Here is a 27,301-nt window from a genome sequence, read left to right on the forward strand (position 1 = left end):
TTCGCTTTAGAGAAAAACTCTCTGTATATTTTTCATAGATTCGCATGCGATCTACGAGGAAAAAAAGGTTTCGATCCAAAATATCCTCTATTAAGAGAACTAGAGCATTCCAAGCCACACATTCCAGGGATTACACCAATGTAATAAAATTACGTTAAGAAAAGGAAGGAAAACTAGGTATCAGTTTCGTTTGGTTACAGCGATTTGTAACGCGAATCGATTCACGCGGCGGGGGGGAGGGGGAGGGGGAGAGGGAGGGAGGGCAGAGAGAAAAGGAGCTCGCGTCGAAACGACCGGATATTTTTCAACGTTGATAACGGATTGTTGATGAAACTGTAGGGAGTCGCGAACCTGGATGTTGTCACTGTAACACTGTACTGTTAGACCAGCACAATGAGCGTGTTTAATAAATACCAGCCAGCCGGTCTGGTCGATTGTTTCATCGACTCTTAACGTTAACGTTGCCATTAGCGGCCGCGAGCGCGGTTAATTCCGTGTTGTACTTTATTTCTCCAATTATTATCGCGTACACGATACTCCTGGCTCCGAGCGCACCGATAACGCCAAGAGACGTTCGTATAAATTGTTGATAATTCCGAGTTTATTATTAACGCGAATACTGGCCTCACCTGAATAGTATATATCCCTCCAACTGATTTATCATTACCCATTTTTTGGTACGTGTAACTCGTATGTTCATTAATAGAAATTTACGATGCATATTAATGTATACACGTGTAATTAACAAATGCAAATTATTTGTAGATGGTTCCTGGGAAAAGGAAGGCCACGAGGATCTCGAATCTGAGTGGACATTCGACATCTACAGAGAAGAATGTCAGGATGTGAAAATTTGAAATGAACGAACGAGAAATAATTATTGTACAAGTACAAACGAAAAACGAGGCACGGAGATTCGAACCCACGACTCTCGGATTCACAGTGTAGCGCTTTACCTACAGAACCAGTCCCGTACCCTGCGTATAGTGTTCTCATTTGACTCATTATCGGATATGGGAGGCCCGGACGCTACAAGAGTATATTCTAAATAAAAACGAATTATATAACAATTAAGCGACGAGAGTTTAGACGAATCGAGCGTCAGAAAATAATTGGACCGGTGCGTAAAATTCCTCTGGTTCGTTTCTGGTGGTCATGCTTGTGAAGAAACGACAAATTAGTGCAGCTAAAAGGCAGTCGCCGCGGGGAAACACGATACCTCGTGCCCTTTAAAAATTACGACTGACCGAGCTGGCGCGAGAAACGGAGAGAACGAAGAAGGGGAGTCTTTGTTTTGATTAGGGAATGTCAAAGCAAACTGTGGTGCCCTTTCTCGACGTCGTGAACCACGACTCTCCCTCGGAGTTTTACTACCTTTTTATTATGGTTCATTTGTGGTGGTCAGCAGAATCAGGACCCCAACTAGCACGCGATCACGTTCCTCAACGAGGAATTACTGAGCTATTGTGTCAAAGAAGGATAGGAGAAAGGATATATTGATAATACACCATGTTTCTTCATTGATTAGCTCCGCAGTAACACTGATACCTTTCTGGAATCCGTGTTTTACAAAATATACTTAAATCTATGTAACATTCTATAACATTCATTCTAGTTCATTTTTTCTTTAGATAAAAATATTCTTCTATCCTATTTATTGAGAATAAGAATGGTACGTTCAGATGAGGTATATAGCCATACAGTTACAGTACAAATGCGATATTATTGTGCATAACTTATCTACTACGCAAGTTTATTTGAACGCGGATAACACAATTCTTGTTCTAATTATTTAGAGATTATTTAGAGATTTAGAGATAATTATTTAGGGTAATGGAGATGGTGGCGGGTAATCAAATTCTTTTCGTACCGACCGATGTTATCGAGGCCTAGATCGGTAACTGCAGCGCAGGGCCGGCGTTAGGGGAGTGCGCGCCCGGTGTCCCTGGTATGCGAATATACAGATATTTTCTCATTGTCTCTTCTAACTCTTCTAATCTCTTTTAACAATGTTTACAATCTAACTACAGATTCATCGTTTTATATTATTACCTTGACAGCAATTCGAGCTAACATCTTTTCCATTTACAGGTAACCCAATGGCACAGAGTACTCTTACAGCAGCAAAACACCGGATGTGTTCTACGCATCTTCATTACCTCTGGATGCAGGTATGATAAGTTACCAACAATTAGTAAAATGTAATTAAATTCGAAACTACATTCAAATGGAAACTTGATCTTTTCTCTGCGTTTGATTTTAGGAATTGCAAGAGATTCCACATATGGCATCAACGTGGAATTAAAGAAAACGAAAGCTTATCGATTTTATTCGAAACAGAAGAATTAATAATATTCTAAACCATAACAGAAAATATTTAATTAATTAGTAGAAAGCATGCTTGAACTCTACTTTGGGGCACCCAAATTCTTGATCCCTAGAATTCATAAATCTAAACTGTAATATTAGCTCTGGGATAGGTTTAACATTTATTTTTTACCATTTAGAATTCATAAATCTAAATTTTAATTTGGTCTGGGTTATGTTTGAATAAACGGTATAAAAAAAATCCAATAATTTTTGGTGCCCCAAAGTTCAATCGAAAGTATACCACAATGCAACAATTATACAGAATGTAGTACAACTTTTCAAAGCTCACGATTTATGACTGTCAAATATTTATCTCCGTCAGGGACTTCCATGCAAAATTAAAAATTGTTTCGTATTGGATAACAAAATCTTACTGACAGAGGAACCTGAAGTACAACTCAGGGAAATGTCAAAATTATAAACTACAAAATCCTACTGACAGAGAAATCTGAAGTACCCACTCTAGGAACTAATTACAAAATTCTAATCCAGTTCAGGGCATCCCTATGCCCTCGCATTACATTCCGTAGTTGTAATGAACTATTAATAAATGATAATAAATGAAATGTGCGTTGCAGGTCGGTCATACAGTTGCCTTATCGTTATCAAAGCTCGATTTAGATCACAGAGCTCCACCTAACATTCTATACAGGCACTAAAAGATGCCGGTTCTCGGCCGAGTCTTTCGTAACCTATGAAAGCAGAAGACCAAGTCGAGGAAAATATCGGTGTTCGTGTTGCGAACGGCTCGCCAACCGAAAAACTCAGAGAATTAACATGGACGACGATAACGATCAGGACAACCCGACCGAGGATGACTACTACACGTTCCTGAACATCCCCAAAAACGTGAGCGACCCTGGCAAATTCGTTTTCCACGCGAATCGTTTCCTATACCCGGTCAAGGATACAGATCAATTCCTAGCCCTCCACGTGACGCGCTTTGCCCCCCATGCGTCTGACGTAATCAGCCCTTTGCAATAACATTCTGTATTGTTCACACAACACGATGCATCTATTCATTGTTTATTTCATGGAAACCTTTAAATTCTCTCAAACTGCTTTTTCTAACAATTCCAAACTGGAATTCTTAACCCATCGAACACTCCAATTTTGTCATTTTACTTTGATCTATATTCTTGCCCAACGGATAGTTTCTACAAGCTTCCTGTCACTCCTGTAAACCTTTACTCAAACTATTTCTGAAATATTCCACCAAGCTCCACTCGTGCATCTTGTTAATCATATCCACGAAAGAGTTATCGATGCCTGTTTTATTCCTAGGCAACTGCAGATGAAATCAGCAATGCATACCGCAGACAGAGCAGACTGTACCACCCCGACAAGCACACGGATCCTCTACTTAAGAAGGAAGCAGAAATTTTATTCAATCGTACCAAGAAAGCGTACGAAGGTTTGTCAGAACTATTACAAGTGTAATCTGCATAAAAGTATTACTCTTAGATTCAAAATTTTCACGAGTATTATACTGTAAACAGTATACACTAAAGTATTAAAGTATCTCTCTTTCGATAGTCCTAAGGGATCCCCATAAGAGAGCTATCTACGACTCCGTGGGAATCCGAGGTCTGGAAATAGAAGGATGGGAGATCGTGCAACGTACCAAAACACCTCAAGAGATCAGAGAGGAGTACGAGCGGCTCGCGCGAGAGATCGAGGAGAGCAGGCTGCAGCTGCACACGAACCCTAAAGGCAGCATTACGGTCAATGTCAATGCCACGGATCTCTTTAACAGATACGACAACGACTACGACGACAGGTAACTACAAATTTCATCTAATACACGTACACGTACTACATCATATGTTATCTTTGAAACTAAAGCAGGGATCTACTGTCGTGCATCGAAGTCAGCGGAATGTCGTTCACGCAGTCCATAGAAGCGCCTCTTACGTTAAGAGACACGGTAACCATGTATGGGGAACTAGGTACGCAGAACGGGACGGGTTCTGGTTCTATAAACGTCTCCGCGAGACGGTTGGTCTCGTCGAAAGGCTGGATGGAACTCGACGTGGGCGCTGGCAATGGACCTACGGTGTCCGTGAAAGGCTTTCGTACGTTAACGAGGAGATTGTTCTGCGACGGGGCGATGATACTCCAATTCACGTCGCGAGAAATAAGGCCTGGCATCATAGGAAGTATGTCTTCACTGTCTGTGCCAAGACAGAGACGAGGAAATGTCGAATGGGGAATGGAAAGATCTCGCTATTTGAGTTTTGTCCGTCTCTGCGCGAAAGTAACAAACGATGCAGAGGTATAGAGACAATTTTCTAACTAATTTTTCTAATTTTCTAATTACAGCGCTTGCGATGCAGCTGGACAAAAATACAGTGGGCTACCTGACGTACAGGGCAGGAATACAGAGCGCCATGACTACAATGATCGTCAGGGACACGTCCAGATCTTACACGGCGTTTTCGATACACTTGGGTATCCTGCAGTCTTTCGTCAGTCTTAATTATACTTATAAAATGGAGGAGAAGCAGATGAAGCTTCGCGGGAGTATAAAGTTAGCATCTACGCCGAGACATCCGTTTATTTACTTCGTAAATATTAGAAACGTTAGTTACATCGATTACGACTTCCAGGGCTGGCACGTTCGGAGCACTAGTCGAATACGGAGCAGAGAAGAAAGTATCGCGACACAGCAGCCTCGCCGCCGCGGTGCGCGTCGGATTGCCAACGGGTGTCACGCTTAGACTGAAATTGAATCGTGCCTCGCAAACATACACGTTCTCCATTCATTTGAGCGACGAGATCCTCCCGGCTCCCGTGTTCTACGCCACTGTTATACCGTTGATCACCTGGACCATCGTGAAGAAAGTGGTGATCGACCCGGTGGTGAGGGAACGAGAGGAACGGAAGAAGGAGAAGCAGAAGGAGATGAACAAAACGAGGACCATGGAGAAGCAGAAGGAAGCGAAGATCGCTACCGAATTAATGAAAGCAACCGTTAGTAGAATAAGAGCCGAGGAGGAGGCTAAGAAGGGATTAATCATCACCAAAGCCTTGTATGGACGATTTGTGTACCCTCAAGAGGAGCGATCCGGTTCCGAGGAACATTTACACAGGGACGAAGTGATAGACGTAACCATTCCTTTGCAATGTTTAGTGAAGGACTCGAGGCTGGTTCTACACGATGCGTCCAAGGTACAGTCAACCGCGCATCAGGATCAAAAATCGTTTGTCCTCTCATTTGAAATATCATACATCTTTAAAAGTATCCTAGTAACTATACGTATTACAACAAACTTCTTCTTGGTAAGCTTGCGATAGTGAATGTATTTTGAGAAACATTGTCTTAAGACTTTTTCTTTTTATCTGGTTAATCTCGAATACATTGATTATCGCACCTGATCGCCATAAGATGTCCATGTGGAACACATTCATCTACAATTAAGATATGTTTGGACATTTCGCAGAGCCAATTGCCAGGATTTTACGATCCATGCGTCGAGGAGGAGAAGCAATTGTTAGTGCAATATCTGTTTCGTACTCAGACGCACGAATGTATTATAAAGGACAACGCACCCCTCAGAATACCATTATCATGTGAGAGCATAGTACTTTGGGTAGAATACCGATTCCGGTTTCTCGTAATTCAATGTCTTCTCTGTTTCAGCACACTTAGTAAACACGACATGACGTATGCGACATCGTAAGAAAATAAAATGAAATCGTCGCGGTACCGCGACGATGGCTTCTACTGCTTCGAGGTTTTTTAAATCATTCTTAGATTAAACTTATGCAAATATCATGTTGAAAAAATTGAGTGTTCATCAATAATTTATACTTTGTACGATAATTTCATTTTTCCCAAAATAATCGTTCGCGCGACATTGTCGCGACCGTAGGATCCGAGCGAAGATAGAGAATTGATTCACCTAAACGGCGTGCTCGGAAATTAATCATGCTACAATTAATTAGAATCGTTTGAAATATAGAAAAGGAACTAGTTGTACGAAAGTAATATCCGAACGTTTTCTAGAATACATTCAAGTATATAGATCGTAATTGTTGAAGTTGCGTTCTCTGCGCAAACATCGTTACGCTACTTCAAAAAATTTCAAATTACTGCCCGTAAGTGTAGTCGACGCGACGATTGCGTCGAAAACTGTTAAATAACGATCGAATCGTTAAATGAAGTTGGAAAAATGCACTTGTTAGTTCGTACGATACGTCGATAGAGATATTTTGCATACTATTCAATATATCGAAAGGGCACACCGGTCCCCAGAAATTCCCACGGAATAACGACACGCCTGTCGGACTACAAATGTTCCGTGTTATAGTTCGTTAGCGTATGAAATATTTCTTCCACCAAGAATAAAGTTTATATAATTGTATAAATTATATAAATTTCGAAAGAAAAAAAAAAAAAATAACAATCATGTGTTCGTTTATCTGATATAATGCTGTACAGCTCAATATACCAAGCAATCTAACTTTACATACCAATTGCTTGGTAAGTTATGCGAAATGGAATCGTATTTAAGACTTTCACTGTTATTCTTGTCTTACGATAGCTCAAGGAAACATAAATGTAGCTTACATCTTAGTTTAAAAAATATATTTGGAATGGATACATTTATTTATCGCAAATGCTAGTATTTTATACATTTTTTGCTGCTTTTTGTACTTCCCGCAGTTATAGAATGTTCGGGGGTTGGAACTATCTGTCCTTGGGGTCCATTCAAAAGTTCATCGCTCAATGAGCAGCTCAGTGAGCGGGGTTCAATACCAGTAACGCCATCGGTGGCAAAACGCCCAAGCTTGTAGTTAAAATAGTTCCCACTGCACCTACAAGATGGCGCCACTGATACCTTTCTATAAATTTTTAATATAGTATTTAATATGTCAAATGAAAATGCATTAAAATGACAAATTTGACATACTAACCAACATATTGCATCGTTATGTAGCAAGCAATTAGTATTAATTACAGATTTATTGCGAATAAAATAATTGGTTAAGTGTCGTCATCTAGTGGCGACAGTGGGAACACTCTTCGCTACAAACTTGGGCGCTTTGCCGCTAGATGGCGCGACTTAGTAATTTCATTTATTTGCGATAAACGCATAAATAACACGATTCCTTGGTTTATTACGCTGCAAAATGTTAGATAATATGTAAAATTTGTTGTTTATATGAATAATTATTTAGTTTAGCAATAATTGTAAAGCCTATGGGGAAGGTTTACCCATATTATATTTTAATGTAGACTAAATAAAAGTTTTGATTGAATAACAATTTCTGGTATTTATTTGAAATGATCTCTCTTGCTTAATGGAATGGCAGACAGTGTGTTTAAATATTTGAAAGGCAAACAAAATTAAATTATGTCTCACAAAAGACAATCAAATGAATAACATCGAGTATCATCGAGTTAACAGTTAGTTCTTCTTATCGACGATGATGAGAGCGTCCACCACAAGCCTTGTGCGTTTCGCCACCGATGGCGCTACTAGTGCGCATGCGCGTTCTGCCTCGAGACACGAAAAAATGGCGTCGGAGTTTCGCCACTGTAAAAGTATCACGCGAAACACCACGAATTAAGAATAGAACACGTTTATATGTACTGCGATAACGTGTGGTATTGAAATTATTTTCAGACCCGTTCGGATTCTCTTCCCATCGGTACTCGCCGATGAAATTCTAATCGCTCGCAAATATTCTTAGAGCGACGATGAAAATAGGGCTGCACGGATGTCGAGAGCAGGTAGATGTCGTTTGCGCAACTCATAAGATTTCCAAGGCGGTCGGAAAGAATCGTGTAAACAGAGATTAAATAGCTCTACGTGAGAATTCTCAGGGACCTTAGCTTCAAATGATTCGCTAAGAAAATGATAAAGGAGTTTTCAGCAACACAACCTCTTGATCAAACCTTGGCAAAGATTTAAAGTCGAACGAGCAATTCCTTGCAGGCGATGAGACATTGGTAGACACAGTGATAAATAACAGTGTAACGCTGTCATAGGAGCCCTTGTAGTATATACAAGCGATCTATGATGGATTATACAACCGTAGTCGAGCAAGCTGTCAAGCAGTTCTATGCAGAGGGAAACAACGAAGTGCACTCTTGGCTCATACGGGTTCAAGCCTCCCCAGAGGCTTGGACGTTCGTCTGGGACCTCCTCGATCCTTCCAAGGTATGTAATCTTGTTTCTATCGTCCCTCTTGTTGTAATTAACAATAGTTACTCTCATTGCAGGCATGGGAGGTCCAATTCTTCGCTGCTACGACATTGCACATCAAAATTTCCAAACAGTGGGACGAAGTGCCTAGTAATGAATACCCTGCTCTGCAGGAGCGCTTGCTCAATATCATGAAACAACCAAATACGCCCAAGTTTGTCCTTTCCAAACTCTGTCAAACGGTAAAACCACAAGCTATATCTCAAACACTTTGAGGTTATCGTAGTTTACTAACGCGTTATTCTAATTCAGTTAGCTGTATTCGTGGCGAAAGCCAGTGCTGTCGAGAACGAGGACGAAGATAAGAACGTAGTCGACGATAAGAATGTGGTCGACGAACTCATGAGAATGTTACCCTACGACTCGCTCCCCATGTTGGAATTGTTACTACGTACGCTGTCTGTGTTACCAATAAAGGTAAAATATAGATAGACCGTCTTAATATCGTTTCTTTTAATTAATACCTGCTTTCTATGGTCAGTCTGAAAGGAGGTACGAAGCAAAAGGAGCAAAGTTACCTAAAAGTCTAGTTTATGGTTGGTACAAAACAACCTGGCTCCTTCAGCAAGTTTTCTCCATGTGCAACCCACACTCCCCAGACTGTGACAAGGCGTTACATCTCTTAGCAATGGAGTGCGCATTATCGTGGCTGAAGGTTGATCAACTTCCACTGGATGCAACTGCACAGATATATCCTCATTTACTCGTCGCTGCAGCTTATTATGCCCCAAGCAGGTACAAGTGTTCGAATCATGTTCAGACCCACGTATAAAATCCAAATCTAAATTAAAATACAAAAATAGTATATATATTTAACAGACTTTGTCCATTCATAGCATATACAAATATGTTTACTTGTCCGCATTGAAAATAACATTTGTTTCTATATCAAATTAAAGAGGATGTCCCGAAGAGGAAAATTCCAAAGGTTGGGATATTGTCCAACAATGTTTGATTATGATAGTGTCTCATTGCGAACTTAGAAACAGGCCACAGACGTTGTGGGACTGGGCACAGAGCCTGGTGACCATGGCCAGACAGTACAACAGAAAGTATTTCTGCGAAATTCTCACTGCCATCGGAGAGAATCACAGCAGAGAGTTTCTGATCGCTTTAGTGAAAGAAGGAAACGAAACGCGGAAATGGACATCGGAGAATCTGATCGAGCTACTTTTGCAATGTTCAGAGCAAGAGGGACGGTACCCAACGGATGAAACTCGCAGCAATATACCTTTTCTATTTTGGTACGGGTTACAAGACGACGCCGCCACCCTCGACCAACCTTACGAGAGCTGCGCCCTGCAGGCCCTAAAACCCATTTACGCTAGACTAGCTCAAGCGTTGCTGCGCAAATCGACGCTTCCCTTGACTCCCAGCGAGGCGGGAGACGCGGAGGAGCGGGAGCGATTCAGGTGTTACAGACAGGATCTATCGGACACCTTGGATTACTGTTACAGGGTGTTACGACAGGATCTACTGGTACTTCTTGGGCAAAGATTGAGTCAGTCGCTGGATGGTACAGAGAAGTGGGCAGATGTGGAGTCAACGTTGCATGCCTTCGAAGCTCTGGCTGATAGTGTTGGCACAGAGGAGTCGCATTACATTCCTGCCCTGATGGATCTGATTCTCACTCATATTCCGTACGATCTCTATCCTGGAGAGGTAAACTCCCATGCGCAGTCACGTATAATAGTACATCATTAAGAATAGACAGTGGAGTTTTCTATCTCGCTAACCTTCGCTACAAATTAAAGCAAAAACATTGCTAACAAAACAGTTATTTTAATAAGATGTTCGCGAGTCAAATTGCTTGGTAGTTCCGCTGTTAAAATGGCGTTTAATAAAATTACAAAACGATCTCACCATTGAAACACAGAGTGGCCTTGCATACACTTTAGGTCTCTATCATCTGTATATTTAACTAACCGTAACCCAATTTCAGGTCCTAGCATGCGCCTGTTCCGCGATGGGAGCGTACGCGGAGTGGATAGGAGCGCACCCCGATCCCTGGCTAGAAAGAGCCCTGCGAATCGTGACTCTGGGTCTAACCAGAGGCTCTATCACGGCTCCCCTCGCCAGCATGGCCCTGAAAGATCTGGCGAGGGAGTGCGGACAACACCTAACCCCTTTCGCGCCGTCTATCCTCAACACGATAGAGCAAACGCTTCCAAACGTTACACCGGGAGGCGGGGAAGGTCTGCGACTGATGTACGCCGCCGGGAAATTATTGAACACTCTAACCACCGCTGACGAGCAGCTAGCCCACCTCGACGCCACGTTAGGCTTGTGCATAATTAAAATACGAGAGTTGTTAAAGCAACCGCTGTTCGTGGCGCGTAGCGCGGTGACAAAGCAATTAAAAATGGTCAGCATATTCTTTTCCACCCTGGAAACGTCCATTGGGAAGGCTGTGCTGGACGGGCTCCTGCCTATATTCAATCAGATCGTTGGCCACCCTGAATGGGGCCAGGACAATTCCACGCTGGAAGAGATGTACATTTGCGCGAAGAAATCACTGCCTTCGTTGTTGCACCCCGAAGTGGACGCTCGACCTCTCCTCCCCATTCTGGCCGGCTCGTACAAGACCTGGCCCCATCCTGCCGCGTTGGATCTCCTCAAACAACTCGTGCTGCTGTTTGGCAGGGACCCTGACAACATCATAAGGCCAATTTTCGCGGAGCTGAGCTCGGTCACGCTGAGTGGCGTCAGAGCCTGCAGATCGGTGCGTGGTAATCTCTCCGATTGGGCGGAGTTGATGGAAGCCTACCTTGGCCTTCTCGCTCAGATTTGCAAGAAGAACATCAGGTTGCTGCTGCAGATACCCGAGCAGATCCCCGAGATGCTGCAATGCGGTTAGCTGGCCCTCTTTCTAACGTATTATCGCTGTATCGTGCTCTGTTATTAATCGAAACATGTCTCACAGGGATCGATTGCTTAACGTTACCGGAAACTAGGACCGTTAAGGCAGCCGTGAGCTTCCTCAGTCACGCCATCAAACAGAGCCCATACTTGGAAACCTTCATCCAACCGATTGGCCAGGAACTCGTTTCTGTGATCTTGCAATGCGTTGGTACGTAGGGAATTTACAGGGTGTCGCACCTAAACCTCGAAAAGAATACGAAGCCCGTCTGAACGTATCTTAATGTCGGCTACGTAATAGAAACAACACATGCATTTATACGTGAAATCGTGATTGAAAGGGATATTCGGGTTTAGGCGTGACACGTATTCGTGTATCGTAGGAATAATAGGCGTAATGACGCCGTGCTTAGGTGGACTGGTGTCGAGGAACAATTTAGAGCCCCACGCGGAAGTTTTGTTGTCGTTGAACAGAACGTGCACGGAACGGATGGCGCAGTGGATTCTCGTCGCGTTCGAAATGCACTCGGACGCGTTTCCGGCCTCGCAAGTACAAAAGGCGAACTTTACACGCATGGTTCTGAGGGAACGACAGAACTCGAGGCGAATGCACGAGATCCTGTGCGACTTCGCCGCTCAAAATCTGTCTATGACGAAGATATAATAACGAGCAAATAAATTGTGACGAAAGGTGACCACGGCGCGTCGATGAGAATACTCGAAACTTCGTCTGCGTACTCTGTAAAATATACCTTCTCCCGCGAATAGAATTAATCAGGGTAACACCGTTTATCTTTTATATAATAAATAATTTTAAATAAAGACTGAAACGATGGTGGAAATATGACGGACAACGAACATTTGCGTTACATATGTAACCCATGGTTTTTATTCATCTTCACCCGATCAGTGTTTTACAAATTTACAAACGCAAGTGCCGTTTTCTTTTCAAGGCGCAAATTTTGATTTCGATAGAATCCATGCCATTTACAAATATCTTTTCTAGGAAACAAAGATTCGTACAGTTTTCAAATAATCGAGCGAATCAGCCTATGAAATCACAAAAATAACAATGTTCGTCTGGTCGACTATACGTAAAATATCTTTTCTTTCTTTCGTCACTTTTATCAGTAAGTCTAAATTAAATGATCACATTTCAGCGTACTGAAGTACGTCGTCGTACACCGCAACTTCGCGTTTTTATAGTACTCAATACTGTTCTTCGCACAACCACGAATCGTACGTATAAAAGTCAATTCAATCTTATAATTAACGTATCCTTCAACGTCCTTTTGTACAGTATAATGAGCCAATACCCTTAGAAAAGAAATCTAAAATAACGCTACTTACAAACTGAGTATTATGTACACGATATTTCAATTTCATTTCGTATATACTCTTTTACATGATCAATACTCGTCTCACTCGGAACCTTTTTATTACAAAATATAAAAAAGAAGTGTTCGAAAAATGAAAATAAATACGTATCAACATTTCGCATCGTTTTTTCACGTGTCTTAAGTGGACTTCTTACTGTGATTCGTTTCCTCCGTTTGAGACTGTATACCAAACTTGGCCGCCACCCGCGATTTCTTAGGTTTCGGTACGATCGACGTGTTTTGTATTTGGTGACGGTTGCTTTCCACGGACTTCTGTTTCTCAGGGGCCGCGGCGACGGTTTCGACTTTCTGCAAAGAACCAGAGACTTATCAGACTCGCACTTGGAGAGCTGCAATCGCAAATTTATCGAAAAAATGTTTCAAACCTTGACGGGCAATTCCTTTTTCTTTTGCTGCGCTACTGTCTGAGGATTTTCTTTGGCACATTCTTTCCCCTCCTTGGTAGTAGCCTGCTTGGCAGTGATGTTTCTGCTTTTCTTTTGCGCTTGCAGCGGAACGAAAGACCTGCTGTTCTTTATTTCAGACTTGGATGGGTTTTGGGTCGACGGTGGCTGAGGTGGGAGCTTGTACTGATTGTTCTGCGAGGGAACTGGCTGGTAACCTGGGTTGTGCTGCACTTGCATGGACCACTGGAGGTAATGCTGATGCGGTTGTGGCTTCGTAGGTTGAAAAGGGACTCTTGGAAGCAGTACGTTAGGGAGCCAGGGGTGGTTTTGTCCACCGGGGTACCAGACCATTGGAGGCAGGACCATATTCATGTTCGATAATATGTTGACCAAATTTAATTCCTAAGTTTTAAAAGAGAATGTGATGTATCGTTGACCTCCCTTTTTTTAGATTGTAATGAAACATGCTGATAGCTTGGATTTTTAATTACCGTATACACTTTTTCAGCAGCACTCCCCGCAGCTTGTTCGTGATTCGGACAGGAATCTCCCACAAACACCCTCTTGTCGGGTAAGAGAATATGGGAGCGAACCAAGTTAGTCTTTTCATCTGTGAAGTAGCTGTATCGAGGCATTCCTACTCCTTTAAGTAGACAGTAATTCAGTAATTGCGTACAGTACCAAGTGGGTGACTTCTCATCCTTTACTTTATCATTCTGTCGAGCGTGCTGGGGAAAATGATAATCCATGTAATTTATTTGCACGTTACTTCCGTTTGTAGCCAATTATGGGTAACCTATCTTAACACATACATCGAACAGTTGTTGCACCAGCGGAGGAGTATCCAATGTTTTATTCTCCTTTGGAACTGCATTGCTCAAAGGTGGATTTGGTGCGGGCTGCTTAGTTTGGCCTTTGTTTTCATCAGAGATTTTCAGTACGGCCTTCAAGAATGCGCTAGGATCTTGTGGCTAGACAACAGCGATCCACAAATTAGCCTAAGAACAATTACACGAGAGAGACTTTAAGAGATACTCACAGAACTCTCGGGGAAGCTTTTATTGATCTGCTTGGCTTGTGGAGCCATCGGAAGTACCAGCTCAACCTTCGGCTGGTCATTGGTGGTCTAGTAACCAACAAAAATCTATAAATCTATAAGACTATGAAGCCAGTAGTAAAGAAATATACAGGGTGATTGGAGAAGTTGGGATAAGGTTCAGCTCTTGTCCAAGCAGGGATACAATGAATCGATACGCAAGATTTCTATCTTGGAAAGATAGCCAACAGTGCTCAACTGTTTTCCAGATTTGGAAAGGATTTGGGAGAGAGCTCTAGCTTGTCCCAGTTCCCAAGATCACCTTGCACACAATCCAACCCACCTGCAGCTTGTGCAGCTCGTTCCACAACGCTTGGAACTCCAGCGACGGCTTCGTCGCCGGTTTCTTGTGCGTATTGTCCGAGGGCGCGTTCTGCTGGACATTTTTAGCAAGTTTGTAAGTATCTTGCGAGTCCACCGTGTTCTGCATGTTGCACTGTTTCCATCTATAAGCGTTCGGCGGCGGCCCCAACTGACACTCCTGATTCGGCTCGTTATTCCTTTGAATAATGCGCAGCTTCGGTAGCTCCGCTTGAATCTTTTTTTTGTACGACGCGAAAGCGCTCGCGTTTGCGCAAGACTGAGCTTTCTGATTGGAGCTGTCCCTCCAACCTTCTATAGACTCTGTATTCCCGTCCACTGATCGCGCTCTACCGTGCTCGATTCTCTCCCCGTGGCTAATGTTTATGAAATCAATCGGCGACAGACGGTACCCGCGGAGCTCCGAACAGCCGTTTATCACTAGTCCACCTTGAAACAATGATAATTGCTTACGATAGCGTCGAGGCTCTGCGAAGCTTGCAGGCGTAGAGTAGATAAAAGTTTTAATTAGAACTCTGACTTTATTTTCTGAAGTCTGCATAATATTTTAAACAGTGTCCTGATCAATTAGAGTAATAATTCTACCAATTGGAACTCTGTGAGTGGTCGTACCATGGATCTTTGCGCTTAAAATTGTTTATTAAAAATGATCCCCAGAAGTACAATTGATGGCAAACTTATATACATATATACATATATACACATATTACATATATCCTTATATATACTTATATACATATATAAATACATCTACTTGTTGGAGAGTTCTGAGCATGCTAAATATAGTTCAGAAGAGTTTCATCAATTGTACCTAGGGAGATCATTTTTAACAAACAATTTTAATATTTATATGTACGTACCACAGATTCGGGGACTTGAAATTATTTAAAAAAGTTTATCCAATGGTTCCAATTGGTAGATGTTAGTTTAATCGATCTGAAATTGCGGATCTAACGAAGTCAGAACTCTTAATTATTTGTGAGCTTCCACAAAATGTGAGCTTCACAGGACCTAGCGTCAACTCATCGACTTTAAAGTCCTCGTTGCAAATACACTTCCTCTACAATGTTTCCATAAATTGCAAAGTTTGTGGATGTCAGAGTATCGGAACTAATTAGCCAATCGGTTGTTCCTTGAGAATTGAATTTATAATGCTAGGTTTACTATCTCTTTCTCGTTAATTCTTCAAAAAAAGCTACACGCGTGACCGATTCTTGTTCTAAATTGAATTTCCGATTTACCTGGGAATGTTTTATCGAACAGAACATCGTACATGGTTTCCAACGCGTTATCGACCTTCTGAATGCCTATAACGGTACCCTTGTGGCCAAGGGGCACCGTGAAGTTCTCTCTAGTGCAACATATCCTGTCGAACAAGTACGTCTGCGCTTTAGGGTCTGGTGGAACGTTACGCAGATGCAAACCGGGTTTGTAAAGCAAGTGAGGCTTCACTTGCATCGGTACTAGCTTAACGAGGTTGCTTTGCGTACTGACGAACTGGTCTATAGCTTCCTCTACTTTCTTGACCATGTCCGATTCGAAGCTCTCTGTGCCACAAGGGCAGATTGGTAGGTCTTGGAGCTCGTCCTTCAACCAGGCTACGATATCGCTCAATGTTCCCGAACTACACATTTAAACACATAAAATACGTAATTTCAAATGAAACATGTAAATTCATGTATTCTTTAATTTAAAGTGTGAAAGCATGCTTGCTTCGTAAAGTAGGAGCTTTATTCATCTCGAGAGCTAAAGAAAATTTAACTTAAGATACCTCACTCCGTTTAATTAGCAACACCTACCCCTTGGTGAACAAGTTCTCTTCTAGAAAGACGTCGTTAGACACGTTCTGCACCAATCGTTCAAACAAGTCAGGACACTTGGCCATGTAACTGTGGATCAAATCCACAGCTTTCGAGCTGTACAGCCACTGACCGTTTTCCTTCCTAGTGTAACCCAGTACCTGTAAGACCGTATAAACGTACAACACGTAATTGTAAGTAATTGTCCACGCTCGATTGTCGATATTAATCTCACCTCCTCGTTCTTCTTGTTAAATTTCAAATTCAAGCCCACGTTGTATTTGGTCTCCTCAGGGTTGAACTCATCCGAGGACTTTACGTAAATCGTGCCTGTGATTCTACTTAAAAGGTGACTACTTATGCCTAACCGTTGCGCAGCTATGCTTCCTGGCATGTACTGAGTCTTCTGGTTCTGGTAAATATGTTTCAACCAGTCCAACCATGGCTCTTGCGCCACAGACACCGACACTCTTATCCTTCCTGATTTCTTGCACATCACTGGCGATGCTACCTATCGAGACAATTCATTTTTTAAGACTCTAGAACTGTTCGATAACTCTAACCAATACCAGACAGTGTTATTCTAGCTGGACAATTAAATACGCTCAACGTACTTTCCCCATTGATCCGTAATGAGGATGTCCCAGCATAAAGCAAACTGTTTCCGGAACAAAAATATCATCGATGGTCTTGTATAACATCACTTCGACACAGTAGGAACTGATGTCCTTCACTATCATCTGGTGAGCGTATGCAATTTGCGAGTCTGACCATTGTTTCTCAAAGTACAGCTTCCCACTACTACCGTATATGTATTTACTGCTTACGAACGGTCTTGCGTGGATCAAAATATTCGTTTCTCCTACGTCCACTCCAAGACGAACCTTATATCTACAAATACAGTGATATATATCAGATTATTTTATTCAGTTCGGTTGATTAACACTGCAGATTAAAAATACAACTGAGTTTCTCTGTAAAAAGATACGACATTTAATGATGTTGAATATATTAACTGCTGTGTCAGTTCTTAACCACACATAAGCTTTCTAACCACAAATAAGCTTGTTTATTTAATCGACAGTATAATTAATACACGTTTTGTCCAGTAAATCTTTACTCTTTTGTCTCACCGATAAAGTTAACTGTATTGTCTACTGTGCACTGACGCTGCTATTCTTTACACATATATTTAAGTATGTAGGCAATTGCACTTACATTTCAATGATATGCTTCTTCTGTAAATTCCACTGCGTGACAAGGGAGCCCTTCAGCTCTTCCTTGTTTATATTCTCGTAACAATAGTTCATTTGTGGATTAATTAAGCTTAATTTCGTATCACAATTCGAAACGCCCACAACTTGGGCCTCCGTCAAGTAAGGCCAGTTCACGAACACCAATTTTCCTAGTAGCTCGGACGCTACGGACGTTAAATCCGTCGGAGGTGGAGGTTTTATGTGCAAAATCATGCTGTCTCTCCATGTAACTCTGTCGAACACTTTCACCTATGCAGAAAATTAGCGAATACTTAACTCATACATCTCTAAATTATATGTATGTAAATATATATATTATATGTATATTACATTAATATTATATATTATATTATACATTATATATATTATATTAATATTATATGTATATTATATTATATATATCCTTGACTCCTTGACTCATACATCTCCAAACGATATATATATATATATTATATAGATCACTCACAACGTTCTTCTCCAGGCTGGTGGTGTGTTCTATGTACTTCAACGTAGGAAACCCAGGACAGTACAAGTCCAAGTTGACCCCAGGGCACAGCCCTTTCACTAGCTTCTCCCTTGGTACGATAATATCCTCGCGATTAATTAACTGTACACTCGCGTGACTGACAAAGTCATGAAAATATTTCGGCGCTTTGCAAATACCCATGTTCGCATCAGTGTAAGTAAACATACGCATCGGTCCATGTTTGTTCCTCGCCTGTTCCTCGGGAGTCAATTCCGATAAACGAGGCTCCATGGCTATAAAAATCGAATCGAACTTTTACTCGAGACAGATGAAAATTTACGCAATCTCCACTCACCGTCCAGCAAATGCTTCTCGTCTATGAACGGTATAAGTACGACGGCTTCCCACTCTTGTTGTTTCCCATTTAAGTCTGTCCTAAAGTCCGACGGATAATAATCAATTATTGGCGATTTGTCCTCCGTCAACAGCGTCCGGAATGCTTCCGGTAACAAATCTTTACTGAACGGCGGCAATACCGCCAGCAATTGTTGAAATGGTAAAAACGGTTCTCCTAAATCGAATTCTAACTTCAAATCTTTGAAGTCTTTTATATCCGAGATATAAGGAGCATAGTGGTGCGGATAATACCAAGACCAACTGCAACATCCGTTATAATAATAATTCAAGTTCCATTGAACGGCTCTCACGTAACCTTCAGCTTGGGAACGTAGAAACTCTTCGTCTATATTGTGGTATTCTAATTTATTTGTGTAATAATCCCTCTTGTGTTGGACAAATTCCAAATTGTAAGTTTCGCTGTCCGAGTCTTCGTCTCCCAGCTCGTCGTCGTCAAAGTCTCCCAAGGAAATTTCAGCTGCAGATCTGAGTAAAGCGTCGAACTCTTTATCTTGCGTTCTCTTTGGAGACGGAGTCTCTTTATCCTTTAACTTCTTGCTACTGGGCCTGTCGGACTCTGTGACACGCCTCCCAGTTTTACTCTCGAAATATTTCAGGTCTGCGTAGACGTCGTAAAACTTTAATATATCAAAACGACTGAGTCTCTCCATGAATTTCTCGAATCTGTCCAACTTTAGAGTCCCGGATTCGTTTAAATACCCTGGAATAAGTCGATCAAACATGTTTCGATCACACAATCTTGATACGTGTTAGTTGAAATGTTATTTATTGTTAAAGACCAAACGTACCATCCAGCGATGGCAATACCTCCATGTAAACATTGTACAATATGGACATCGCGCCACTAGTGATGTGTAAATTCGGCAGATGCGGGATGAAGTCGTTCCCTACGAGAAGCCCCATTAAAACCCAATCGTCGACGATCTTTTCGATGTCGAAAGGAAAAGGTAACTTCTCCTTCAACGGAGAAAACTCGTGGTCTATATACTCCCTTAACAGAGATAAATGAAAGAGACAAAACTTCGTCTCCTCTGGAGTTACTAATTTCGTTTGTTTTTTACCAAACTGAATTTCCTCCCTTAGCAACGTAAAGTACACTTCGTGAGTGCATAAACCTAACATTATTAAATCTGCGTCTAGACCATACAAACAGTGTTTAGTGTGTGGATCGTAACCTGGTTGCGACTTCATGTAACGAATATAATCCATTATTTTATGCTCTCCTTCTCCCGCAACCTGAAACAACTTTTGTATAAACTTGTTGTCTAAATTTTGAGTATCTACATATATGGTATCATCTATCCAATTGATACCTGCGATCCACTGAATATGACCTTGCACTTCTGCCAAAGTTTGTCAGTAGAAATCTTGTACGTAACAAAATAATTTAATTCCTCGTTCAACTTAGACATAAAAACTGTTCCTGGTGTTATGCAATTGGAGTCGAATTTTTTTTCTTTTGGTATGCTGATACCTCTCGCCACAGCGTTAGCTTCCTGCAATTCTGCATCCTTGGCAGACCTGAAACGTCTACTCCTCTGATGGTTAATCTTCGCGCGTGGTGCCACACCGTCAATGGCAATGAGGAACAACTTCTGAGGTTGAATCATGCGGAACAATATCTCTATGTAATGAAAAATATTCTTGAATATCTGTTCTTCCGTGATACGAAATGTAACATCGCTGTCGTCGGGATGTGAACATCCATGGATGATACCATTCACGTCTAAATATAAATTATCAAACTGTGGTATCTGCAAATTATGATGAAATCGTTACTATCATTGTTGTTGGTAATTGAAGTAATCGAAAAGTGAACAAATAATTTTAAATTAGGAGAGTAAAATAAGTCGTTTAGAATAAAAAAAAAATAGATGTAACACATGTGTGTAGAAAAAGTGGCTTTCAAGTATTTTTCCTGAGGAATAATTTTAATATAATCTTAACGGAAAGTTTTAGAGCCTCATTTTTTTAACTATTTATTCATTTCTCTGTGATTTTTTAAATACATATACATATATAGAATTATAATTGTACAGGATAATTAACTTTATAGTTCTATTGCTAAGTTTACCCTTACTATGCCAAATGTTTTATACGTATACTATTATTTTTAAACCCAAAAAAAGTGTAGCTTTTCAGAAGTAAATGTTTGTGTTTTGCTAGGTACCTGGTAGTCCTTTAACGTTTCGCTGAGGCAAGGGTATCTCTCGCTTATGTACCTGAAGAACTTGGGTATACCCATTTCAATCCAGGAGCTTTTTTCAAACCGATTTCAAATTTTCAAGCAATTAGCACTAAAAAGGCAACACCCTCGTGAAAATATTTCTTGCGAGAATTATAAACCTTGACCGTAAGTTTACTTTATCGACCTTACTTAAATTATAGAGCACTATTATAGAAGCGAAACTCTTGTTTTTTCAGGTTCCCGAGAGCACATGCAGAGTCGATAAAATAGATTAAATTCCCCATTATTTGTCTGACACATTTACCATCGAAGTTGGGAGACTATTTCCCTGTAAACTTTGGGCATTTCGTCGCAGATGTCGCTGATTATAGGTTCGAACGATCGCTAGTTTAAAATAGCCTCAAAACAGATTCCTATATTATATTACAATTCTTAACAATTTTTCTTTTGAATATTCTATTTTAATCATTTTTATCAAGAACGATTTATACGAATTATTTCTTTTTATTTATTTGGAAATTGTTTAAGATATTTAATTGTAAATACAGACAGATGTGCAAACAATATTTAGGAAGCGAAGGTGAATATTTATTTGTTAAAAAAATGATGCTTCAGTATATGAATATTGCGACACTTTATGCTTTTCAAATTGAATTTCGCGAGGTTAGGTGAAAAATGATGGCCACCAATCAGAATCGAACAACGGTTTTCGTAACTCTGATTGGAGGATTTTTCGCGCATACGTGTCGATAAATTAAGCACCCAGTATCGTAGTTACAAAAAACGATGCTTGGTCCCGATTCGCTATATTTCGAACATTTTGGAAAGATGGAATTAAGACGGTAATTGAAAGGTGAGAAAAGGTTATGGAACGAAATCGTTAATACGTTTACGATTATAGTAAATATAAGTTTAATTTAGCATCGAAAAATGACATTACTTGTAAGGATGACCTAATATTTTCTTTGGGAGGCGACCAAGGCACCATTTTCATTGTCGTATTAGATACTTCACTGACGCTAAGAACAGTGCGCATGCGTGAGTGGCGGCCATCTTGTTTCATGTGCTCAGAATCGTCGATAATATTCTCCATACTATCTCCGCGACACTTACCATCGAAATACGAAACTATTTCACTATAAACTTTGCCATTTTTCCATAGATGTCGTTAATCATAAGTTTAAACATTAGTCCCGTCTGTTTCTTTGTACAGAGTATTTATAATTTGCTTACAACCTGTCCTAACCTAAGTGAACGTCAACAAACAATAATACGGGTCTGTGAAACTACCCTCTAGTTTATTCTGTCTCCAACAGTAATAAACAGCGACAAAAAATGCAAATGTACTGTAATATGTCGTAAACATCCTGATGTGACCCATGTCACGAACGTATTACCTCTGTATCACATAAACATAGACATATAATGAGACCCCAAAAATTTCGGCTTCCATGCAACGTGGATAGGTAATTGTCTACTTAAATTAAAGAGGTAACTCTTTTTGTTAGGTACTGATAACATTTGATGATTCTGTTTCAGTTTTATACACACAGATGAGAAGGTAGTGATCGTGTCTGTGTTTGGGAAGTCACAGTATCGTGTGAAAGGATGCAAGACAAGTATGCTTGGTTCTATTCTTCAAGTGGACCTCCTGGATGAACCGGAAGTGGACAAGGATTCTTTCGTAAGAACTGTGTAGTATATCAAAGCAAGCACCAATGATCCCGACTAATGTATTATATTATTTTCAGTGCGAAATCGAAGGATACTACGATTCTAAAGAAAAGACTATATATTTGCATTTACGGGGTTTATTAGATACGCACACTCTCTTAATGGAGTACGATAGATTCATAGATAAGCAGGACTGCAAGGACTTCCTCAGTGTGTGGGCTCATATGAGAGACAAATACGCCAGAGCGTTGCTTGTTCTGTTTCATATATCTCATGTTATCGTTCTCACTCACCCCACTCACACATTCGATTACAGTTATGTACATTTATTCAGAGCAATGGACATTGTGAGGTAATTGTCCCATTCTCACCAGTCCTAGCGTACTACTTTGAAACTTCTGATAATACTATATTTTTCTCAGGCAAAAAATTTCCCCCCAACTCTCCGATGTTCTCAGCTGTATTTACAGTCTGCCCAAAGATTGGGTGTCCAACGTCCGACCCTGCTCTCCGAGAGTACTGTTCTATTTCGAAACTTGTCCTGCTGTGTTCCAAGATTCTGCTAGCGGAGCAAACATAAAGAAACTAGAGCATTCCTTGGAAGATCAAATTTACCATGTGTTAAGGAAAAATCGTATAGTAACTAATATTAGGTATCGAATTACTCAATACGAAGATACTTAAAATTGTTTTATTCGACTAAATACATTCAATGTTTAGCTCGAATTCTCTGTTTGCGATTCCCGCGAACCAGGAATTTGTTTACGTAAACACTGGCACCACCGAGTCCAAAGACATCCTCGGTTACATGGCGAGAAAACTGATACAAAGCTGCAAAGCCAGTTCCGGTGGTAGTACTTCGAGAAGCCTAGCCAGTCAGGACTCGAATCTTCAAATGGACGATACAGAAATTGGTACGTAGGAAGTAACCGAAATAAATTCGTCAAAGATACTATTATACTTTTATTATGCATTCGCAGAGACTCGTTCCTTCAGACTGTTTCTACAGCAACACATAAATTTGGCTTTCGCGAGAGGCTTCGACGACAACGTTGGCCGACATTCCGTCCCCGCGTACTTCGAGGTAAGAATTCAAACTTAAAGATTCATAATCGCAGCCTTGAATTCGCAAAAGAATCTTTTCTTTTAGATACCTACCGTAGGAATATTTTGCGAAGTGGTAAACAAGGTCTACGACTTCTTCATTCATGGGACGGACAAGGAATTCCTAACTTTGCACAATCTGTTGGACACGGATGTTAAATTTAGCAAGAGCAGATGCAGCAAAGTGCTTCCTAGGGCCCTGCAAACTTACCAGGAGAACCTACCTCAACATTATACGAGGTATTTCGTTAACGTTTGCATTTTAGATAGGTTTAAGATTGTTTGGGAGTTGGTAAAGTTTCTAATGTTCACTTTAGAGCGTATCACGAGACGAAATTGGCTCACGCGATGGCAGTTTTCGAGATGCACGCGCGTGGTCCGCTGTTCGAAGAGTTCAACGAAAAGCTACAAGCTGAATGCGAGAAGCACTGGCGGTCCGGAAGGCAAATGTGCGAGGTTCTATCTCTAACAGGCAACCCCTGCACGAACCCTACCCACAGAGGTGGGAGCGACGGAGCTGGAGGCGGAGAACAACCGGAGCCCAGAGACAGCGACAAGTACGAAGGCTTGCAACAGTTACTAACACAGTTAGCTTATTATTATATTCTACGCGTTACATAGAAACGAAAGTTCGTTTCGTTTCGCAGCGACTTACCAATCAGGGAGCACTGCAGCGGAGTCAGATACATATGTGCTTGCAACTGTGGTCGCTGCCAAGGCTCCCGAGAGGACCCCTTCAGCCTTCGCCAAGCCAACTACGACTACTTCCAGATTCTGGCGAAACAGTGTGGCTGCGCGCAACTGGAGAACATACAGTTTCCGGTTTTCCAACCTAGTACGCATAACTATAGGTGAAGTGATCCAAACATTAACGAGACACTGCTCAAATCTCTCTGCTTGACATCTTTCTCTATCTACCTCGCAGACCAGCACAATTGCTTTCTGTCACGAAACGGAAGGACTCCTTCTGCCACGTGGAATCGCCAACGCCGAGAGGGAACACTCAGGCCTGCAGCCTTGGAGTCAACACCTTGAATGGTACATACATTGAATGGTATTAACCTTAGCGTAGTAACCTTATCGTGAAGTTTACTATAATTTAAAACTGTAATTCGAAGACGACATTCGCACTCCGTACGGCAGCGGAGGCCAGTCGGAGCAAACGAGCGAGACAAACGAGGACGTCCCCAAACTCAGTAACAAGACCAGTCTGACGCCAAGCGACGCGCACAAGGTCGTGATAGAGGTCTCGGACAGCGACACGGACAACAAAGGTAATTATTTTCTGGACGATCTCTTCTAGCTATTTTAACGCAACGAATTCAACGATCCGAATCTCTCAACAGAGAAGTCCCTGGTCAGACAGCCATCGACGACGGAGTACCTCCCAGGGATGCTGCACACGGAATCCCCGGCTGGTCTCCTACCGCAGTTCTCCAGCTGGTCGTTGGTTTGCCTCGGCCCGAGCAGCTTATACTCCCACAACTTGGGCCTCCAGCACCAGGCTGGGGTCCTACCCACCTCCGCCTTTCTCCTACCCTGGGACGTAACCGTAAGGTGAGTAAGTTAAGTAGACAAATTAACCCTTTGCACTGTCTCGTCAAATTTTGCCATATCTGGAATCAAGATATGGGTTGTTGATTACTTTCATTTGGAACAAAGAGGATATTAAAAAGGTGGATGTATACCACCGTATAAGTATGTCCACAATTATTATAATTCATGGAGGCTTTAATTCCAAAGTCATTTAATTTCAACATATGGAGACTCCGGAACTCCAACTTTGGAGAACTACGAAGAACTTAGAAGAAGACGTTCCACTATTTTTGCATTAACCCTGTGCACTCCAGGCCTTTTTTCCTGGTATCTGCCAGCAACTCGAGTTGTTTCTTAGCATTCTATTGCTATGAATTCTAAGCTATCTAGATTTTAGAATAAGGTCACCTTTACCTCGCCGACAATCATTTTATCTGAGAGTCACCTCTCGAGTGCAAAGGGTTAAATTTGTATTTGACATCTCATATATTTTCTCCCTTTTGCTAGATTGGAGCATCAGAAGGAAAGAGGTTCCCTCTGGCCCACGATCGGCGACCACGGGAACCACGGTTACTGTCCGCGAGGAAAGAACTTCCAGAACATGAACACCATTCGCGGTCGCAAGTCCAAAGGCGGGAAGGAATTCGTCGTGAAGATATTCGTCGGGGTGGAGTACGAGTGTCCAAGGGGCCACAGATTCATGGCGTCCGCGCCCGACAAGGTCCTGAAAGCAACAGGAAACGGGATCGTCAAGGATAGTGGGAACAAAGTAACATCCAGCACCGCGGATATGCCTCTTTACTTCCCGTGTCCTTGCAGGTGAAACTCCAACCTCGCCGATAAATCACCGAGCGAAATTGTTCTACGTTTAACGCGTTGATTCCCATACTCTTAAAAATTTCTATTGGGATCGAATTTTATTTACAGGCCATTGAAAACGTAAACATTTATAGTGATGTCTACATTTCTGACTTTATCGAAATCCTTCAATTTCGATTAAATTTATTTGTTTTTGGCATTCAGGTTTCGTTCACTTCTTCATCATGAAAAGCACGCGGGTACGAGTTACATGGCGATCAACGCGTTAATTTGTGTTATTTATATCTCTGTCCAGGTGTGGGTAACAATGCTCACACTTGAGTAATCATTTAGGCAAACGAAACCGCTAATAGCGCAGCTAATGAGGATCCACGTGGTGACTCCGAAGGCTCCTGTCCACGTCACGTTGAACCCTCGAGTTCAACCCGGACCTCCGCCCTGTCCAATTTTCGTAACCGGTTGCGACGAACCTATAAAGCTTTCTCAAAGTGCCTACTGGGTCTTGAGGCTACCGTATCCTTCTACGAATATCCTTCTAAGAATATTTAACTTAAACAAATTAAGAAATTCTCTTAACGAAAATTTAGGTATGTATACATGGACGAGAAGGGGCCCTACTTGGCTCCAAAAGAACCGGTACCAACTTCCCATGGAAGATTACTGGCAGGTATGTATGGAATCAGCGAAGTGGTTCCAGAAAAGAAATAACGCAGTATTTAATTCTTGTTATAAATAATACTTTGTACCAAAACATGTCGATAAGTCTTGTAAATAGAAAGTTATGTGTTTAGTCATTTCTTTAGACTGATTTTAATTAATTCCCTGTGAGAATATGTGCGAAATGTTATTCTTGCAGTAGCAATTACAATTAGAATAATTATCGGCTGACAAGTGGCTATAACAATTTTGTGAAAGTACGATACAATTGGTATTCTTAAATAATTTATCTTAAATCATCGTTTATTTTACTTAGCTATGCGATAGGAATGTTATTCTAAAATAATTCTGTAGAACAGTGAACTAGAAATCTTTCTTCCCCGATATTTCACTTCTTGTCATTTGAATAAAGAAAATGAGAAATATTGTGACAAATTTCAGATATCAGAATATGTTTCAAGTTTACATTTTTATTGACTGGAAACCTCCAAGTTACAAACAATACAATAACAATTGAAACTGCATTGGAAATAGCACGTGGAATAATTGAACGTGTATCATAAAAATTGATAACGATTTTGGAACAAGATACTGCATCGCATCTCAAACAGAATATCGTCGAACGACTCAGCACTCTATGCGGCACAACTGCGGCTTAGCAACAGGTCAGGATCGTCGGGAAACTTTAAGTACGTCCGTTCACGTCCGTTCAGACACGACTGAACCTGCACGGACTTG

The 27,301-nt window shown here is 41.3% G+C and overlaps 4 protein-coding genes and 1 long non-coding RNA gene across 6 annotated transcripts; 4 read left to right on the plus strand and 1 right to left on the minus strand.

Moving 5' to 3' along the window:
* The first annotated feature begins 774 nt into the window (after positions 1-774).
* LOC128897032 (uncharacterized) lies at positions 775-2,884 on the plus strand. The gene is made up of 3 exons (XR_008462190.1): positions 775-1,948; positions 2,092-2,171; positions 2,264-2,884. It is a non-coding gene; the product is annotated as an uncharacterized LOC128897032 (long non-coding RNA).
* Positions 2,885-3,048: 164 nt separating this feature from the next.
* LOC128896964 (dnaJ homolog subfamily C member 11) lies at positions 3,049-6,993 on the plus strand. 2 transcript variants are annotated; one of them, XM_054160573.1, is made up of 8 exons: positions 3,049-3,219; positions 3,655-3,784; positions 3,907-4,150; positions 4,216-4,529; positions 4,693-4,900; positions 4,980-5,541; positions 5,814-5,943; positions 6,014-6,993. In XM_054160573.1, the coding sequence occupies exons 1-8, from the start codon at positions 3,148-3,150 to the stop codon at positions 6,034-6,036; spliced, it is 1,683 nt and encodes a 560-aa protein (XP_054016548.1). In that variant the 5' UTR covers positions 3,049-3,147; the 3' UTR covers positions 6,037-6,993. The 2 variants fall into 2 exon arrangements, with proteins under 2 accessions (XP_054016548.1, XP_054016549.1); XM_054160574.1 differs by having other exon boundaries at positions 4,219-4,529.
* Positions 6,994-7,866: 873 nt separating this feature from the next.
* On the plus strand, positions 7,867-12,123 carry LOC128897047 (importin-13). The gene is made up of 9 exons (XM_054160694.1): positions 7,867-8,110; positions 8,316-8,540; positions 8,603-8,767; positions 8,838-9,002; positions 9,067-9,320; positions 9,485-10,247; positions 10,528-11,437; positions 11,509-11,655; positions 11,858-12,123. The coding sequence occupies exons 2-9, from the start codon at positions 8,397-8,399 to the stop codon at positions 12,106-12,108; spliced, it is 2,799 nt and encodes a 932-aa protein (XP_054016669.1). The 5' UTR covers positions 7,867-8,110; positions 8,316-8,396; the 3' UTR covers positions 12,109-12,123.
* A 181-nt stretch (positions 12,124-12,304) lies between these two features.
* Positions 12,305-20,982, minus strand: LOC128897046 (5'-3' exoribonuclease 1). Its single transcript, XM_054160693.1, has 16 exons — positions 20,756-20,982; positions 19,899-20,339; positions 19,374-19,821; positions 18,524-19,285; positions 18,169-18,461; positions 17,665-17,951; positions 17,061-17,337; positions 16,682-16,957; positions 16,447-16,607; positions 15,889-16,271; positions 14,610-15,076; positions 14,270-14,356; positions 14,043-14,201; positions 13,722-13,958; positions 13,210-13,632; positions 12,305-13,132 (listed from the first exon to the last, which is right to left on the minus strand). Exons 1-16 carry the CDS (start codon positions 20,828-20,830, stop codon positions 12,962-12,964), a joined length of 4,947 nt encoding a protein of 1,648 aa, XP_054016668.1. The 5' UTR covers positions 20,831-20,982; the 3' UTR covers positions 12,305-12,961.
* An 861-nt stretch (positions 20,983-21,843) lies between these two features.
* Positions 21,844-26,700, plus strand: LOC128897034 (nonsense-mediated mRNA decay factor SMG8). The gene is made up of 15 exons (XM_054160669.1): positions 21,844-22,239; positions 22,313-22,457; positions 22,525-22,799; positions 22,870-23,100; positions 23,168-23,361; positions 23,428-23,531; positions 23,598-23,791; positions 23,869-24,108; positions 24,199-24,402; positions 24,477-24,589; positions 24,670-24,825; positions 24,898-25,108; positions 25,595-25,906; positions 26,240-26,419; positions 26,494-26,700. Exons 1-15 carry the CDS (start codon positions 22,199-22,201, stop codon positions 26,612-26,614), a joined length of 2,721 nt encoding a protein of 906 aa, XP_054016644.1. The 5' UTR covers positions 21,844-22,198; the 3' UTR covers positions 26,615-26,700.
* The last annotated feature ends 601 nt before the right edge of the window (positions 26,701-27,301 follow it).

The sequence above is a fragment of the Hylaeus anthracinus genome, unplaced genomic scaffold (assembly GCF_026225885.1).
Source record: "Hylaeus anthracinus isolate JK02 unplaced genomic scaffold, UHH_iyHylAnth1.0_haploid 11978, whole genome shotgun sequence".
Lineage (NCBI taxonomy): Eukaryota > Metazoa > Arthropoda > Insecta > Hymenoptera > Colletidae > Hylaeus > Hylaeus anthracinus.